Genomic DNA, 18,513 nt, shown 5'->3' on the forward strand with positions numbered 1-18,513 from the left:
TACAATTCTCATACTAAGGTCTCTCAAAACGCTGTTGCATTTCAAAAGTGACAATTTCAACGATCCTTTTTTTGCATTCTATTTCTTATCTTAATATTATTTTCTCTCATTCACATAACCAGTTCATCAAAAGCACAGTTCGTCTGAATTCTCAATATACAAATATATTCAATACAAATTTAGCAACTTTGTATATATATTTTCTTTGTAGTTTTTCCAGTTTACAATAATGAATTCAAAATAGTTTTTCGTACTCCTGCAGCTATCTTTGACGTGGTTTACATTGGATTCGGACGCAACATAATCTTTAAAATTATTTTCCAGTCCTTTTAAGTTTTATTTAAGAGGTCAATTTAAAAAATAAAATAAATAAAAATAAGTCAAAATACATTAAAGCGAAAACCCTCCAAATTATCGATATTTAAAGTATGTATACTTACAGCTAAAAAAAGGTATCCCTGCCCTAGAAATTAAAAAAAAAGGAACGACAATTTATAAGAATTAATAGTTATCAGTTTCCTATATACTTCTTAAACGTTTCATTTGCTAGCCCATTTGACGATCTTTTCAAGACATTATTAAGTAAATCATAAAGTAATTAGTCAATTGCAGAGTATATTGGTAAATCCATATTTAAACGTATATTTTTTTTTTTCTTTCCAACAATAAATATTAACGATCAAATTCATACGTCCAGAGGTAGACCGTTGACATAACGATAACATTTGTAATGTTATTATATGTGATAAAGTTGATTACGTTATTGGTACACTGATGCATAATAATTCCACCAATATTTTATGCACTATTCGTTTATTTATAATAATCGCTATATTTAAATATCTTTACGTGTGCTTTTTTTATTTATTTTTGCAAAGTAAGTTTCTTCATACGCCTAGTATGAGGATTGATGATGTTCATTGGTGAACTCGTGAAAATGCAATTACATTTTTCGCTATATATTCGATCCTGTGTCTAAAAAAATCGACACAGATAATGAAAGTATACCACATCTTTGGCTGAAAACAATTCTCAAGTTAACATCATAATAACATGATTTATAAGATTTTTCTGGATGAATGGACAATGTACATGCTTTTACTAATAATTAATTATTTTATTTCTGTCTGTTTTCCTTATCTGTACGCCGGGACAGCCAGTCACAGTGCAATGTTCAATTAACTAATACGCGTTCAAAACTCTGCCTTTTAGTTTATCTGTATTCGTATGATGTGAATATTTTTTTAAATTTATTTTGTGTTTACTTTATTGTTAATTGTTTTAAACAACAACATGATTAAGTGTGAGTTAATTTTTTTTTGTTACGTTTTAGCGTAATTGTTACTTGTTATAAATCTTATGACGTAAATAATTTCTATTAATATAATGTTATTGATCGTTTTTAACAAATCTATAATGAAATCGTTGCACCAAATATATATTTAGTTTTTTCATATTGATTTAAAAATATATATTTTTAATTAAATCAAAGTAATTTCATTATATGGTCGATTAGATGTTTTTATTTTTTATATTTATAAACACTCCTTAATCGTCATGTTTTATGAGAATTATTTTGTAATCTTGTTAAAAATATTACAGATCATGATTTTTGATTAGAAATTATTGCAAGTTTTTCATGAGGACGGAAAGTATGTATTGTTTATTGTGCCACTTGTATCCGTAATTTAATATATGACTTGCTTATTTGTTGTATGAAAAAAATTTAATATAAATTCTATTAGGTATCAAAAATAAAGTAATAAACTGTTATTATTACTAAAATAGAGAGAGATCGCAAAATGTTTTTAATGCAAAGAGATCAAAAAGGTTTTTTTTTCTTAAGTTGATTTCATTTAGATTGAATTTAATAATTAATGTTTGAAATGTTTTTGTTTTCTATTATTTTTATGTAACAAAATATTTATATAATTATAAATATACACTTATTTATCTTCACCTAAATAAAATTCTTAATTTTATTTCATTGTTACTCTGATGCTATATTTACAATCCAAGTAATATGTATGAGTAGGCTCAGCCGACAACTTCGTCGTAATTGATTTTCGAATTATATTTAAAGAAAAGAAAAAGTGACAGTAACTAAAAATATTTAATATGTAAAAGGCTTCACAATGTATAGTCTTTTTCACATCACAAGATACTAAACGAAATTGTCATGCCCTGTTTTCCCAGTAACTATAGGGAATGGGTGGATTAATTCTAATGCGTATATGTGATGGCTAAGCTACACCTAAGCCTTGATCAAAAACAAATTAGTTGTTTCAACCTTAGAGCATCCATCCGTACATTTTCACGAACATTCGGATTTATAATAATAGTGAGACAGCGTGTCACATTTATTTTTAAATATGGACGTCCGTAACAATCACACATTTATCTTTTAATTTAAATTATTTTCGACTGACCTTTATATTGTTATCTCTGTTCCTGATAAGGGAGAGAGTTTTTGTGTCATCGTTGTTCAAATTAAAACACTTAATGACAGCGATCTGGAGATATTGTATTAAAAATGCTATCAGCATCCGGGTCAATGAAATAATTAGTTCCTATAAAAACATAAACAAATTCACCTATGCTTATAATAGTATGCTTATAAGTTGGTACAGTCGCACAACATACGAACAGTTTGACGTTTTTCACTGAGTAATACATTAGTGTTGTAATGAGTGAAGTTTTATAATTGAAATACTGAAAACGATACGTTTGTAGTAGGTATGGCAACTCGAGGTTGTTTAATTTGGAAAACATGTAGATCATAATTAATAATTCTTTAATAACTAATTTATAACTCTTTATGAGGACGGTTTACTTCAGCTTAATAAACGATTTGTTTTAACATGAAAACAATTTGATCTCATGAGATAGTAACTATAGTAGATTTTCGATAACATAATACCTTATCGATCAAAATGTAATCTACTCATGTGAAGAAAGTCAGTTAGCTGGCGAATTTGAGAGAATGTTTCAAATGCTCTTAAACCTTCGACATTTGACTGCATATCGTCACTTTTAATGACGCAAACAAGGTTATATCAATAGATCCGGCGGCTGGTAATATACTAGAATACATTTAGCTTATATAAATGTTTTATTTACACAGCAATAACTGGACGAAGTTCACATTAATAAAATACCTATTCGTTTGTTTACTGTTACACACTTGGAATATATATCTGATGTGTATATGTATGCGTTTTTATAATTATATCCGATAATAATACTTAGCCGTCTTTATCCCCATTCGTTTATCGGATATCATTGATACTGTCACGTGAAAAGATTAATGAATTAAAAACTATGAACGGTCGGTAAGCAGTGTGAAAACTTGTGGTATGAAAGCGTATATCATTTACAAAAAAGTAATCGTTTTTATTTAAAAATTTAAAACAATACATAATCTAATATCCTTTATAATAAGACTGCTTTCTTTAACATTGTTATTTCAATACATCAACATCTAACAAACAAATATATATCATATATCATATATCATATAACAACCGTTAATCGAGTCAATATTGATCTTCGCATGCAAACATGTAGAATGATCAAAACGTCCTTGTAAATGATACTGGCCAATAAACATAATTGATATGCATACACAGCTTTATTTCTAGTGCTGTCGGAAGTTAGAGTCCACTAGGGACTAGAATAGAGTTCGTTGTGATAAAAAATATGGGTTCATAGTTCGTTACCGTTGCCCAAAAGTTATCTGGACTCTTAACTCTGAACTAAAATTTTTACACCAGCAACAAGATATAGTGTGTTAAAATTAAAAATTTCATATTCCATATTCAGTACAGCTATTCCAATCTTTTGTCAAGTTTTGGGAAATAACCAATCGTTGCTCAAAACAAATGTAATTTAGCTACAAAAGGTTCGACTAAACCATCAAAATTTAGAAATTTTCCACTAGAGAAAAACGCGGAACTCCTACTAATAGTTACTACTCTACTTAGTATAATAGTATATAACTTATAGTAATAGGATTCTTAAACTTCAGATATTTCTGGCATATTTTAAAAACAAACACAAACCTAGCTTCAAGATGCAGATTCAGTCTAATCAAATATGAGATTTTATAGTTTAACTAAGGAAGGCTAGATCTCATTAAGGAAGGCTATATTTTCACTCCGCGTGTACATATGTATTTATATGATCATTCCTAACTGGAAATTTTGGCAAACGAATCTAACAGAATATTTTTTTTAAATATATTATGGAGGATGGTAATTTTATGTTTCATAATATCAATACGGTTGGCTTTGAGAGTTTTTAATTTTTTTGTTTATTGAGAGCTAAGTTAGATCTAAAGTTATTACACTTAAATTAAAAACATATCACACACAGATATTAATATTCTCAAACATAAATTAAACTAAAGAGATCGAAACAATATTGAAATTTCATTAGCGAATAGACCCTCAGGTACGTGATTAAGCAAACTGTATTTTGTCATATAATTGTATGACAAATGTATGTCTTCTTGTGCAATTTATTTTAATGAATTTTGCAAACACGTTTATTTGCATGAATCATTACAGAAAACCCTTATGCGTTTTAGGTTTCATGACGAGCTGATTTAGCATGTTTGAGACATAGTTAGTGTTAGCACTATTCTAAGGAAAATGATCCCAAGGTTGACTGGACTGTGATAAATAGATTTATTTTATATACGTATTACGTTTATATTGTAATTTTATTAAGTATTCAAGTAGTTATTCTTAGAATATACCGCTTATAATCTAGTAAGTTTCTTGACAAAAAGAGAATTTTAAGTCCATACCTATATTCAATATTATATACAAAAATCTGTTTGTTTTTTTTTTATGTTTGGATTATATTTTTAATAATTCATATATTGCTTATATGATAAATGACAACCGTTCTATAATTTACTTATAACTATAATTTGATAAGATTTTTAAGTAAAATTATTAAAACTCCGTATGAAGTTTGAACAAGCAAAACTTGCGCTGAATATACTGAACAATTTGCCGTGAGGTTTACTATTTACAAAAAAATCAAATTCAATACTTAGTTATAGTTTGTAACTATGAACATAGCAAATCATTTAATGTGACAATCTTTTAACCTTGTTCGCCATCAATATGTATATATAAGTTATATTGAAAATAATGCATAATAAACAATAATGAATGAGCCTTAAACCCCTCACGTACTTTAATGATATCAGGGTACTTTAGATTAGATTAAAATTTTAAACCGCTGTAAAACTTTAATATATCCGTATAGTCATATAAAAGAAAAGAAAAACCCTTAATAACCTCATTGATTTTATTGTGATCCTTAGTATCTTCGGAGTTTGAGAAAAATGTATCAAATCGCAGAACCCTAAAAAAAACTACTGCATTTCATTTAATATAGTTTTAGTAACTTTTTTACCTTAAACATATACAATACCGTTTAAAAAGTAGTTCGAGAAAGTACTCAGAAGATGACAACCAACCATATAAAAAATATCTCAATACTTTCGGATGTTACTGAAATTCACCCAAGCTAGAAGTCTTATTTTTTATACATTTATATTTCTAGTAATAATTCATTTATTTATGTACCAAGAGTTACAAAATTAGTTACAAAAGAAAAGTGATGTACAAAGGATAACTTATCTCTTAAAAGAGATCTCTACCAGAAACCCTATTGATAAAGGAAATAGTAAAATAGTAGAAAGGAAACATTTATTAGAATTATCAGTAAAAAAAAAAGGTAACCGAGACCCAGACTCGTTTATGTGGCGTAGATATTATTACAAAAAGTCTAAGAGTTTATCTATTTCATAAGAAATAACTTACATCGTATATTAACTTTTTTTTGTAGTAAATTATTATTAAGTTATTATGAATTATATCTAGCCAGTGTCGTTATTATGACTAAAACATATCTAAAGACGTATATCATCCTAAATGAATTAAGCCATTTAGATCTAGGAAGTTTTAATGAAATATAATACGCATACATACACATAAATACATACATACATACATACACATACATACATTCACACAGACATACTTACATACATACAGACAGACATACATATATACATACATACATACAGACAGACATACATATATACATAGCGGTCCTTCGGAAGATGGTGGTTGAAAACTAGCCCACCTATTAATAATTTAAATAAAATCTATATTTATATACGAAATTAAACCATAAATTTTGGTAGTCCTTATATAATATCAACGAGTACAATGTCTTATAAAATACATCTATAATATGGACGTAATGATACGTAAATAAAGTTTCTGAGAAAAATAATGATATATAGAGGAAAAAAGAAAAGTTGCGCATATGAAAAAAATTTTAATGTCTTCTAAGATAATAAGTGATCGCGAGTAAAGACAAGTAAAATTTTTTCCTCATTTATTGTCTTCAGAAATTACTTTTATTAACACGTGTGTTTATTTTGTAGTAACAATATTATTAAATTAGGATCATGTTCATTTAACAATTCGTAAAGAAGTCTGTAATTGAATATATATTTTGTATATTAGTAATAAATAAATAAGATAATTGAAAGGCGGACTTTGAGGGACGTATAACTTTGTAATGAGGCTTTGTCTTGCCATTCCTTAATATTTAATACACATACAAACATTTGTTAGATTTGTTTAAATAGCAGATGTAGGTGCGTTCCTCGATTAATTGTTATTTAAAAGTAAATTTAAGTAAGTTTTCTTTTTATTATAATTGGAAGCTATACGATGACCTTAAACGAAAGTATTCCTACGTTTTGTTTTTACTTAAATGGAAAATACTTTTCATAAAATTTAAAAAATCTCATCTAAATTTGTTATTTTCATAGTTTGACTTGGTAAGACATTGCAAAAAATGTAGGAAATATAAAAGTTCCCATTTTACGTATAGATAGTTATAGTTAGATAGTTTGGCAATTCTTCCTCTAGCTTTCTTTTCGTTTTTGACAGATGAACTCGTTTTGGTTTGTACGATTCACCTCCAGACCTAATTCTGTTTCAAGACTTACCAATAAAAAACAATAATACAAGATGCAAGCTATTAGCTATGTTTTAAAATTCATTAGTTACTTCTAAGGGTTTATTTGTGAGGGAATTTAGCCGCTGGAATTTGTTTCTCTAGCTGGTTACCGATATCTTGATGTAATCATTTAGACGAATCATCTATCTCCTGAATTTTTTTTGGATCAGCGTATTACTTTAATAGAGACCATCCATCAAGCGCTGGTCTTTAACTTCAATGGTCCTTACTCATTACGGTATGAACAGCTGTTATTCAATATTTAAAGTCTCAGTTTTTGAACAGTTAGAATTCTACTTGGTGCTACTCTGGGTTTAGAAGCTTTTTCTATATCAAAGGTGGCAAACGAGAATACGGCTCACTTGATGGAAACTAGTCCCCGTTGCCCATTGACATCTGCAACATCCCTGATGTTGAAGATGTGTTAACTGCCCTGATTGTGAAAGAGGGAAAGGAAATGGTGGGAAAACTGGCTACTTCACGCTGATCTTTTGTGAGAGTACTGAGAGAGTGGGTAGTACTTTCCCGGTTGAGCCAGCCCACGTTCGAGCGCTAGTCGTATGTCCACAGATAGGCTGTGCCATTTACACTAAAATTGATGATTTGTGCCTTCTTGTTCCCCATTCTTACAAATAATACTGATGTTGGAAAGTTGCTTGTGAAACCTTTAATAACGTGTTATCCACTCCTAAAACTTCAGCCACGTAGACATTTATAGGATTAAGTTATTCATGTAGGTATTTTTAAATTTTTTGGTTTCTGATGAAACAATCCTTGCAAAATGATCTTAACTTTTAATATAAAATGGTGTTCCATTAGAGCCATAACCAAGCAGGTAAAATCAACCTCAGAGCACTTTTTCTTTCTCTTGGATTTTGATATTTGTTAACTCTTAGGATCTACGGACGTACTGAATTTCTTTGGTACTTATTAAAGAAGAATTATTTAAGTATCCAAAACAAGCCTGCACATTTTACCGGCCAAGTTTTATTACACGAATCTGTAATGTCGTTCCTGTTTTAAAATATTTCCCAAAAATTTATAGAATTCCTACTTTCATTATAATTTTTCCAAAGGCCTTTTTTACACATTCTGAAATTTATGTGGTATTGTTAATCTTTACATTCAAAAGTAAGTGTTGGAATATTTTAAAATGCACTTGAAAGCATTTACATTGTTAGTTGTTTTTTTTTTAAAAAAAAAAGGTTAAACAATGTCCGTTTACTTGATTTTTTCTTTTTTTGTCTGACAACACTTACTAGTAAAAATGTCAACAATATCACATCAGTAATGCTGAAGTACTGTATGAAGTGTCTTCAAATTATATTAAATATTATTTTTAATATTTTTTTTTTTAAACTTATGCAAAGAAAATTTGTTATTACATAATTGTTTTTCCCTTAGTTTACTATAAGGCTACATGTATTCAAGACAGACGCCATTATAGTAGTGTTGGATGTGTGTGTGTATTTGTTATACGAATTTTCATAGTATCATTTGGGATTTTTTTCATTCGTTGTATTTTTATTGTAACGGTGATGTGTGTATACTTTGAAAATTATTATTTTAGGGCTAATTATGTTTAGTTTTGTATATAAGAATTATTGAGACAAATACATGTAAAGGAAATTTTTCAAATAATTTTATTGGTGTCTTCATCAGATAAAATGGCTATTGTTATAGTTGCGTAACTGATAAGAAGTAAGTTTAGTATTAAGAGTTCAGTTATCTGGCATCACTTGTTGGCATTGCACGTTTTGTCTACGTCTTGTGTGAGTTCCTACTTTTTAATATACTTACAAATAAATTTATTTTAATTTGTATTAAATATTTTGTGTCATTGGTTACAAGCGTTTTGTATGTTTATTTTTATAGAATTGATAATTGTATTTTATTTAATAAAAAGTGTATATAATATATACCGAGCTTATTATTTTATAGAATTTTATCTATATTAAAAATTATCTAGTGGGTTTCGATATAATTTATGTACTGGAATATAATTCAATAGCCAAATACGAAGCCAAGAATAAGCAATGTCACTCATGACATATTTTTAAAAATAGAACGTCGTTCATGTTCATGATGACGATGTGACGAAATGTGATAAAAATATATAAATTAACAAAATGGTCGCAACAAGTTAGTTATATTACAGATTTCAAGTTAAATTAAGGCTCATTGTTCGCTAGTTGGCTATACACATTTTAGTAAAGTTTGCATCATCGTCTTATCTCTATTGTATTGTATGTTAATGAAATTTATTTTTAATAAAAGCGACAATAATTAAATTACTATCTTATTATAAATTAAAAATTAGAACGTATTGCTTTATAATGCTTGTTCTATTCAAATGATTCTATTTTTTTTTAATATTTTGTTGTATTAAAACCCAATAACAGTTCTGCCGATTCACAGATAAAAAATACGAAATACTTTAAAAATTTACTAACAATACTTTTTTACAGATTTTTTTAAATTATCATTCGAAGAAAATAAAATTACCATCTGTTAGGAAATGTTACCGTTTAGACTGAACTTAATTTATACGTTTTCAGTAACATAATAGCTATTTTGTCAATAAATGTGTTATCATCAACCTTATCAAGTGTTGTTTGAAAACAAATATCACATATAGATATCTTTATTTACATATTATTATCTGTTCCGCTTTAATAATGAATGTACATTAATTTTATTTCAGTATCAATAAAAGAGGCAATGAAGATAGGTTTCATCGGAGGCGGTAAACTTGCTTACGCCTTGGCCAATGGCTTTGTTTCTGCAGGTACAGAATAATATTTTACTATCTCTTATCCACGACTGCTCTGATTATTATTAATGTCATGGCACTCGTATAATCTTCGGGATAAGTCTGTTAATTAAAAATCATTGATTAGTTAATCTATATTTAATTCATAATAAAATATTTACTTACTGTTTTATGAACGTGTTTAAGGAAATATGTTACTGACTTTAGTATAGTTGTTTAAAACGATAGACATATGTAATTAAATAAAAAATTTATATCTTAATATTATGTTAATATAAATAAGAATCACACGAAACCAAATTTGTTTTGAAACAAACAAGCGCATATATATATTAAGTAAATAGTCTCATTCAGTGTGATTCTCAAGTACGTAATTTAAAAGCACGATAATAAAATAGTTGTACCAAAACGAATTACTTTTACAGTGAACACGTTTAGATTGTTATAAAGACTTTTAAGAGAATAATTAAAGCAAACTTACACAGAGAATTGCCTTTGTAAGAAAGAAATAAAATATTAACATATATAATTCTATATATCAATATATGTCTCTACGTATGAACTAACTCTCCATCTGTATTCATAGACGAATAAATAAAAAATAAAAATAACGAATAAAAAACTATCTTCTTTGAAGTATTTTATTGTATTGCAATGAAATCATCCCGAAGATAACCAATGTTCACTTTATTTAAACACGATTGTTATAAATAGTACTTCAATAATCTTAGAAATCGTTACTAGCAATTTCATAATTAGTCACTTTAGTGATAAGTTAATTACTTCTAAATATTGATATAACAGAATTGTTGTTAGAATTTGGATATTGAATTACCATGATCCTATGCTTCCTGAATATCGTTTTTAATAATTGGGTAATCGCACACTAACCAGAAATCTGCATCGTGTCATTGCCTAGGGTGATATGTTCATTTGGAAAGATTTTTTTTTATTATATCACCCAACGGCAAGAAAAAAATAGCCTTAGGTCTGAGGTGTTCAGCGATATATCTCGTCAAGAAGGAAGTGTAAAGATGTGACTATATACGAGCAAGATGTACAACGAAATGAAAACCCGCCACCCGTCTATTTATGCACTAGTAAAAAAAAGGTTGGAAAAATTAAGATATGCAATTACATCACACTTTGCAAAGTATGTCCTATAAAATACCTATAGGGTGCCCATTTGACGTCTGTGTCTGTGTTCCGCGGATATACTATCCGATAATATATTAGTTTCATTTAAATGAATAAAACTCGCGAAAGTCTTAGATCTCATTGATTGGTTTATACCAAATCGTGGATAACCAAGTGTTTTTGACGATCTCTCCATTGTGGAATACAAAGCCATAGTTTGGCTGTACTTATTCAAGTGATAAAAGTACTCCGCACCACTGAGCTTGAACCTTGTAAAGGCGAAGAAACCATTGAGGAGTAAAATACTGTCGCAATTTGGCAAGGGCACTATTTTTCTGCCGCTGCCTTAGCTTTAGACTCAAAGGATCGACTTCAGTTATTGGATATCCTAGATCTCAATACCCAATAACTTTTAGCGGTCGACATATTCCAACGATATGTCCTGAAAAATTGGAGTAAAAGTGAATTGAATCTTTTTGGCCTTTCTTTGAAAAGGAACGCTAGTGTTTGGCGTTAAATTTCGAAAGACTTATACTACATCATCCGTATTATTTTCAACTCAACCTGATCCTGGCTGATCCTATGCTCCATCTAACCTGATCTTTGCTGTCATTTTATATAATAGGAAATCGTTAATATGCAGTAAATATAGAGCTTCAGTTTTGCTTTGCTGCACCTGCTTTGGCCGCTACTAACTCAGGCGAATAGCCATTAACAAATCATAGAGCACAATTCCTTTTTACGTTCGAAACGCATAGTCGGACCAAGAAATATAGTACTATATATACTATAATATACTAGAAAGCCTAAAAAAAAATCTTCCAAATCAAATCCTTTCGAAAGGTTTCGAAACGTTGACTGAAACTTTAAACGTTAACTTTGTGGCTTGCTCCAAAAGTTTCTCAGTCTCCTGATTTTTTTGTTGATTGTGAGCGTTGCGTGGCTGTGCAAAGTTGCCGTATTGTGTGGTTTTCGGAATGTTATATTATTGAAGAAACAAACACTAACACTTACTCAAGTTGTACCAAAACACTGAGGGGAACAATATCCTTAATTTTTTCTAGGCGCCAAACATAACAATAGGCTTCCAAAAAAATAAAACATTGTTAGGAATTTTTGAATGAGACTATTTAAATATTAATTTTCGAAAGGCATTAATATATGATGGATTGGAAAAGGCCTTTTCATATTTGTTAGCTTTCCCTATACGGTTAATTTTTTTGTAACGTTCAGTTATTTTTTGTTTAAGAATTTGATCGTCGAAATCATAAATATCAAGTATATGTATATATAAACATATATTAAATATCAAGGATGTATATGATTCAATAATAAGGAATTAGAGAACTTTTAAACTTATCTACCAAAATAAGTAAGGATAGATAGTCACCATTTGTTACTAATTATCTATTAGGTACATATAATAAAATCGTTCACGGGGTCAATTCTGTACATTGAAAATAAATGACAGTAAATCCCTATCGGGGTATTCCTAGAAAAAATATAATTTTTGAATTTTTTGTCTGTCTGTTGTACACTTATAACTTAAAAACTACTGAACGGATTTCAATAAAATTTCATATGGTTGTTGCTGCTGTTGGTTGCTGATCACCTGATGCAATATTTAGGGTAATTTTTTAATGTATTAAACCTCATTTGTGATTGCAATAAAGGTTTTCTTTATAGATATGTTAAGTACGAGTAAATATTTGTATTTGCTTTTACATAAAGTTATAACTCATTAGCTTAGTTGATTACATTAAACTGATAACGACAGCAGTATATTTAGTTATCCGTTCAGTTCGTACGTCGAAGTTTACCGTATAGCTATTATAATTTAATGATTTTTCATCTAAAATTCTATCGTTTTTATAAACACGCTATAGAGAGAGAAAAAAAACATTAAACTACTCATTCAAAACTTTTTCTTTTTTGTCATTGTCGAAAAAATAGTCGTCTGAATTCCTATTAGTAGAACTATCTGGATTAAGTTTATATTTTATTTTTAAGACGAGACGAAACCTCTTAGCATTCAATGGATTCACCGTGCGGGTGCCGGGTCCATTGCGTTGCAGGGAGTGGAGCTTCAACAGTGCCTGGGACTTGCGACCCAGGTGTAGGTTTAAGGGGCCCCTAACTAACGCGCGTTAAACGCTCACCTCCACTGTCCAAGCTCCTCTCCCTACCTAACCATATTTGAAAAGAACCTACTAGGGCTGCCTTCGAAGTACGTTCCAAGAACGAATTGATGTGAGTTCTGGACAGGCCCAAGTCTTTTAGCAGGTTGTAGAGAGATTTAGCCGTTATACCTCTCGCTCTCACTTCTACCGCGTATAAATCCACGACGAACCTATTTCGATTGAGTTCGTTTGTGAGCTCGTAATATTTGTTGACCTTGATGGTATGGTCTTTGGGGATGTTGGTTTCCCAAGGAACCGTAAGCTCTATCATCACAACGCGCTTTAAGATTCGCGAATACATAAATATGTCTGGTCTGGAGACCGACGCACAAATATCCTCGGGGATTTTGTATTGTTTTTCATACGTATCCATCATTATAGTCCAATCCGTAGCCGCTTTAAGGATGGAGTAAGGCTTGACATTTGTTTTTATAGCCCTAGTGCCCTCTCTCACAAAACCTACTAATCGCTCGTTTGTGGTTATTTCCTTTTGCGCTCTGGCTACCGAAAGACTAACCGCTTCACGTATGATTTCTAGAACCCTATCGTGACGACGCGAGTATTGACCGCTATCGAGGAGTACCTTACATCCCACTAACAAGTGCCTAGCAGTTCCAACTGCCTTCCCACAGATATAGCAAGTCTTTTCGGTACCTTTACCCCATCTTACTAAATTACTTTGATCTGGGAGAGTCATCTGGAACGCATTGAGATAGAATTTTAGCAATGCTGGCGACCAATCATGGATTAAGGTGCGCCATTTTAGTGCTAATGGGAAGCAAAAATCTCCTATGTCTAACCACTCGTTCTGCATTTCTAAACTTATTGCATGGATCTTATATTTATCATTCTCAATTCTCAATTCTTAATCAATTCATTCTGAATGAAAAATTTTATCAATCTCGTTATTATAATACTTCTGACTTAAGATTTTATATATATATATATATATATATATATATATATATATATATATATATATATATATATATATATATATATAGTTATAGTTTGTTTAGAATATGATTTCAAAGAGTCGCAGTGTTTTCTCTAAGCAATACTGAGAAACAATATTTTAAATTGTATTTTTTACCTAATTATAAATAACCAAAAAATATGCAATAGATAAATGTTAGTATTCAATGAAATTGAAACTTGGTTTAGGAAACTAACAAAAAAGTTAGAGTAGTATTATTTCATGCGTAAACTTAGCGTATCAAAAATGTTGTTACGTTTTCTAATATTTTCAAAATTAGTTCTTGCGTTGTTTTTCCGAACAAAAGTATATCAGTAAAGTGATATGATATCTTCTAGCTCATTTAATTTTGCAATGTATGCAAAACAGAATGCTATTTCTCATGGTATGTACCTGCAGAGTCCAGCTCCAGAGATATTTCAGGAATTTTTGAGCTCAGAACTCATATTCTTGTATAAGAGTCTAAAAATATATTCCTCTTTTTGTTCGGCCGCAACTTGATTTTTAGTTTATAATCTTTTGATCTTTTTTACAAAATTTATTTATTTATTTATTTATTTGTTTATTTATTTATGTACCAAGAGTTAAAAAAAATAATTAATCCTGCACATTTATATATCCCATCACGATCTGTCGGCACTCGAATGTGCCCTTATAACTATTTCTGGAACGCTGGAAATTCCTCTGTATGCAAGATAACCTTATCTTTTTGATTAGCCAAATAATTATTGTAAGTTGACTCACATAATCTTATCGCGGCTAAGCCAATGGATTTGCTGCAATCGCTTGAGTAGTTTTTTTCAGTTATAGGACCAGCAAAGCTCAAGGTTTTCATGCCATCACCAAAAGTTGTCACTGAGATACTGCGTTCACCACCTACGACTTCATTTCAACCTTCCCATTCGTATAATGTCAGTCAAGGACTGTCCAGTCGAAATTTTTATCTATATATTTTGAAATACTTTTTGTTTTGCCATTGCTGGGTATGTTTACTAGTTAGTAACCTCTTAATTTGTCTTTTCCTTTTAGGATTGGCTAAGCCCGACGAGATTACTGCTAGCTGTCACCCAGCAGATAAGGCTAGCGCCGAAGCATTCAAAGTAAAATTTCGTACCAGTTACTATTTATTTTTTTATATAATATAATTCTCTAATATGGAGTCACGATAAAAATAGAGATTTGAATACAGATGTAATACTTTATTGTTTCACTGATCAACTTGTAATTTCTAGAGCTTAGGAGCTACAGCACTATTTGAAAACAAATCTGTTGTGGAACGCTCAGAAGTAGTTATAGTCTCGGTCAAGCCAGATGTAGTGGTGCCAGCTCTCAAGGATGTCAAAGATCTTGCTGCGTCCAAAAATAAATTATTCATATCAGTAGCCATGGGCGTTTCGACAAGCACCATAGAGAAGGTAAAATTTCTTATTGGCTTAATTTAATCGGATTGAACTAAAATTAGTCATTGTATAAATTTATTGCGTACTGAATTGTATTTCATGCTGATAATCCTATCAGAATGTAATGGAAGCAGCTCATTTTGCAGATTTTTCATAGCTATACAGACATATAATATATTTACAGGCATTACCATCAGAAGCACGCGTTATTCGCGTGATGCCGAACACTCCAGCTCTAGTCAAAGAAGGTGCTGCAGCGTTAAGCAGAGGTTCAAAAGCTACAGCAGAGGACGCCAAGTTGGCAGCTGAACTTTTCCGAGCTGTCGGCACGTGTGACGAGGTCCCAGAGTATCAAATGGACGCAGTCACAGCTTTGAGCGGCAGTGGTCCAGCTTATGTAAGTATATCTTAAGATTTACTCTGGTATTCTAAGAAGATAAAACAATTTCGAAAAAAACTTAAAATATCTATCTTCTGTGATATGTGAGGGGTGAGACAATTGAGGGTAAGAGATAGTTGACGACGTATACACGCCTGGCTAAAGAGTAGAATCGTTCTTATAAGAATTACATAGAATTACATGATGTACTTTTTTTTTGCTAAACAAAACCAAATACACATTTAAAAGTATGAGCCAAATTATTTAAACTACTATTAACTTTATTTTTCTACAGCATGTACGAGTATGTGTATCATAATCTTTTCGTCTAAATAAAAATTTAATCCTCGTAACCGTAACTTTTTCTATCGTGATATTTTTTGAACCATTTTTAAAGGTTTTTATCGTGTTTGTTAAGAACAAGCTAACAAGACCAATTGAAACGTATACCTTCATGGTCAACAGCCTATCTTTCTCTTACCTGTCTCTGCACACATTTATGAGTTATGACTAGCCTTAGTTAGAGGACTATAGTCGAGATGTTGTTGATTTTGGCTGCTCCCAAAATACTACATGATGGCGACACAGTTAAAAGTAGTGTTCCATTGAAATAATTAGTTTAATGAAAATAAAATTAAAGACAAAACAAATATCATGATCTAACATTAAAAAAAGAGTTACTCACCTAACTTTGGACAAAAAAATTTAAACATTATTCTTTATCGCGGGAATTTGTGGACTATCATCAGTTTAGACCTAAGATCCAATTTTGAAATATAGTAAAACGTTACTTTATAATGATCATTCCTCCCAGGTGTACATGCTGATAGAGTCCCTAGCGGATGGTGGTGTCCGATGTGGACTCCCCCGGGACCTGGCACTTCGGCTCGCCACCCAGACCACGAGAGGCGCTGCCAGTATGCTGAGTACCGGAAGCCATCCAGCTGTGTTGAAGGACAATGTGACTTCTCCAGCTGGTTCCACAGCCGAGGGGACCTATCACCTGGAACAGAATGGTATAAATATTGTTTTACCGTCTTGATATACTCTGTACACTGTCTTGATATACTGTCCTCTACAGGTTGTTCTTTGTAAGATTTTCAGAACTATATAAATAAATAAGATAATATTTAGAATTATATTAAAAATATAACATTAGTCATCATCAAATACAAAACCATCGACGGTAATGCTTTTAGTGCCTACCCATAGAGAAATAATTTAGATCAAATAAAATCACTGTGATCAAATCGTAGTAGATAATTAAAGAGTGCCATATACAAAAATCGTAATAGAAAACAGGGTGTAATTAACAATGGGTTAACATTTATTTACAGGATTCAGATCAGCTGTTATTGGAGCAGTAATGGCTGCGACGAATAGATGTAAGGTCGTTAATGAACAATTAAACAAATGAATTAAATCATAAATAACGTCACAAATTAAATATCAATAAAAGGAATGAACAATTTTGTTTTTTTTTTTCAATGTTGCCACTCGAATTTTTTTTTCACTGTTTTATTATATAAAAAGTAACCAGCTCAATGGTACTTGTATTTTTATTAAAATTTTAGTTATTTATTTATATTAGAAAATATTTATTTATATTTCACAATTTTCAATTTTAATAATATCTTAAATTACGTAGGAAAGTATTTTAGTAAAGATAATGAATTACAATGACAGATAAAAATAAAGTCGATAGGTTCTATATAAGAACACTGAATATCTTAATACATTAGTGTTCGGTACTTGTTACTAATATTGGATTCAGTTGGATTCAGTACTAATAAGAGGTAACCCTCAAGTAATTGAGGTATTCCTCCACAGAGTTATTTTCTTCCTCGGCATCCACACATTATTTTGTCATAAGTCAATAAATTTACCACTTTTTAGTTAAAATTATTTTATTTTAACTTTTTAATTATGGGTAGACCTAACTGAAATGTTTCTCGATTGAGGATAAGACGAATTGAAGCAAGATAGGAACTATAGATACGTTATATAAAATAACATCAAAAGTAATGAAAATTAAAAATTACTGGATCGATTTCGATGAAACTTGATATAGAGACAATATAATATCAGGAAAACGATAACTGAGCGGGTAAAACCAAGTAGAACAACTGACATCGTTGATATATTTCAAATTGCAACTATTTTCAAAGGTTCCTTTTGATTTGTCTTGGACGCCATTATCATTTCGTTGTTTCCTTATCATGAGACCACCCTCGAGACATCTCAATGTCACCAAAAAAGTTTTATATAAATGAGTCAGTAAAGGACGAAAACACGAAAATATAAACTGTCTAATTTAGAAACCTCCTTTAGTTAAAATTTGGTTAAAAAAAAGTTTTTTATTTTACTCACTGCTATTAACGAAGATTTAAAATAAACCGTCAAGTTTTTCATTTTTTATGTTTGGATAGTATACTTGCAGAGGACAATTAATATAAGTGCTTTGTAATCTTCTTTCGGTGCCGTTTATTAATTTTGAATTACCCTTCTCTTGTGGATTAAAGACCAGAATTCAAACCAAAGACCATAATCATGAAGATAATTGCCCTCAAAACAAAATTATATCGGAACATAGTGCCCCCAATTTATCAGTT

At 30.3% G+C, this 18,513-nt stretch overlaps 1 protein-coding gene across 8 annotated transcripts; it reads left to right on the forward strand.

Moving 5' to 3' along the window:
* The first annotated feature begins 1,146 nt into the window (after positions 1-1,146).
* LOC116775940 (uncharacterized) lies at positions 1,147-17,370 on the forward strand. 8 transcript variants are annotated; one of them, XM_032669001.2, is made up of 7 exons: positions 1,147-1,303; positions 9,761-9,844; positions 15,152-15,222; positions 15,355-15,537; positions 15,707-15,919; positions 16,716-16,917; positions 17,239-17,370. In XM_032669001.2, exons 1-7 carry the CDS (start codon positions 1,294-1,296, stop codon positions 17,316-17,318), a joined length of 843 nt encoding a protein of 280 aa, XP_032524892.2. In that variant the 5' UTR covers positions 1,147-1,293; the 3' UTR covers positions 17,319-17,370. The 8 variants fall into 8 exon arrangements, with proteins under 8 accessions (XP_032524892.2, XP_061380281.1, XP_061380278.1 ...); XM_061524294.1 differs by lacking the exon at positions 1,147-1,303 and adding an exon at positions 8,498-8,516; XM_032669002.2 differs by lacking the exon at positions 1,147-1,303 and adding an exon at positions 8,571-8,828.
* Positions 17,371-18,513: the final 1,143 nt, after the last annotated feature.

Source organism: Danaus plexippus, chromosome 24 (genome assembly GCF_018135715.1).
Source record: "Danaus plexippus chromosome 24, MEX_DaPlex, whole genome shotgun sequence".
Classification (NCBI taxonomy): Eukaryota; Metazoa; Arthropoda; class Insecta; order Lepidoptera; family Nymphalidae; genus Danaus; species Danaus plexippus.

Bases quoted from the DNA above. Each gene is read 5' to 3' on its own strand.
- LOC116775940 (XM_032669001.2), top strand. The intron at 15,538-15,706 runs GTAAAATTTCTT...ATATATTTACAG, and splicing joins CGACAAGCACCATAGAGAAG to GCATTACCATCAGAAGCACG. The intron at 15,920-16,715 runs GTAAGTATATCT...CATTCCTCCCAG, and splicing joins GCGGCAGTGGTCCAGCTTAT to GTGTACATGCTGATAGAGTC.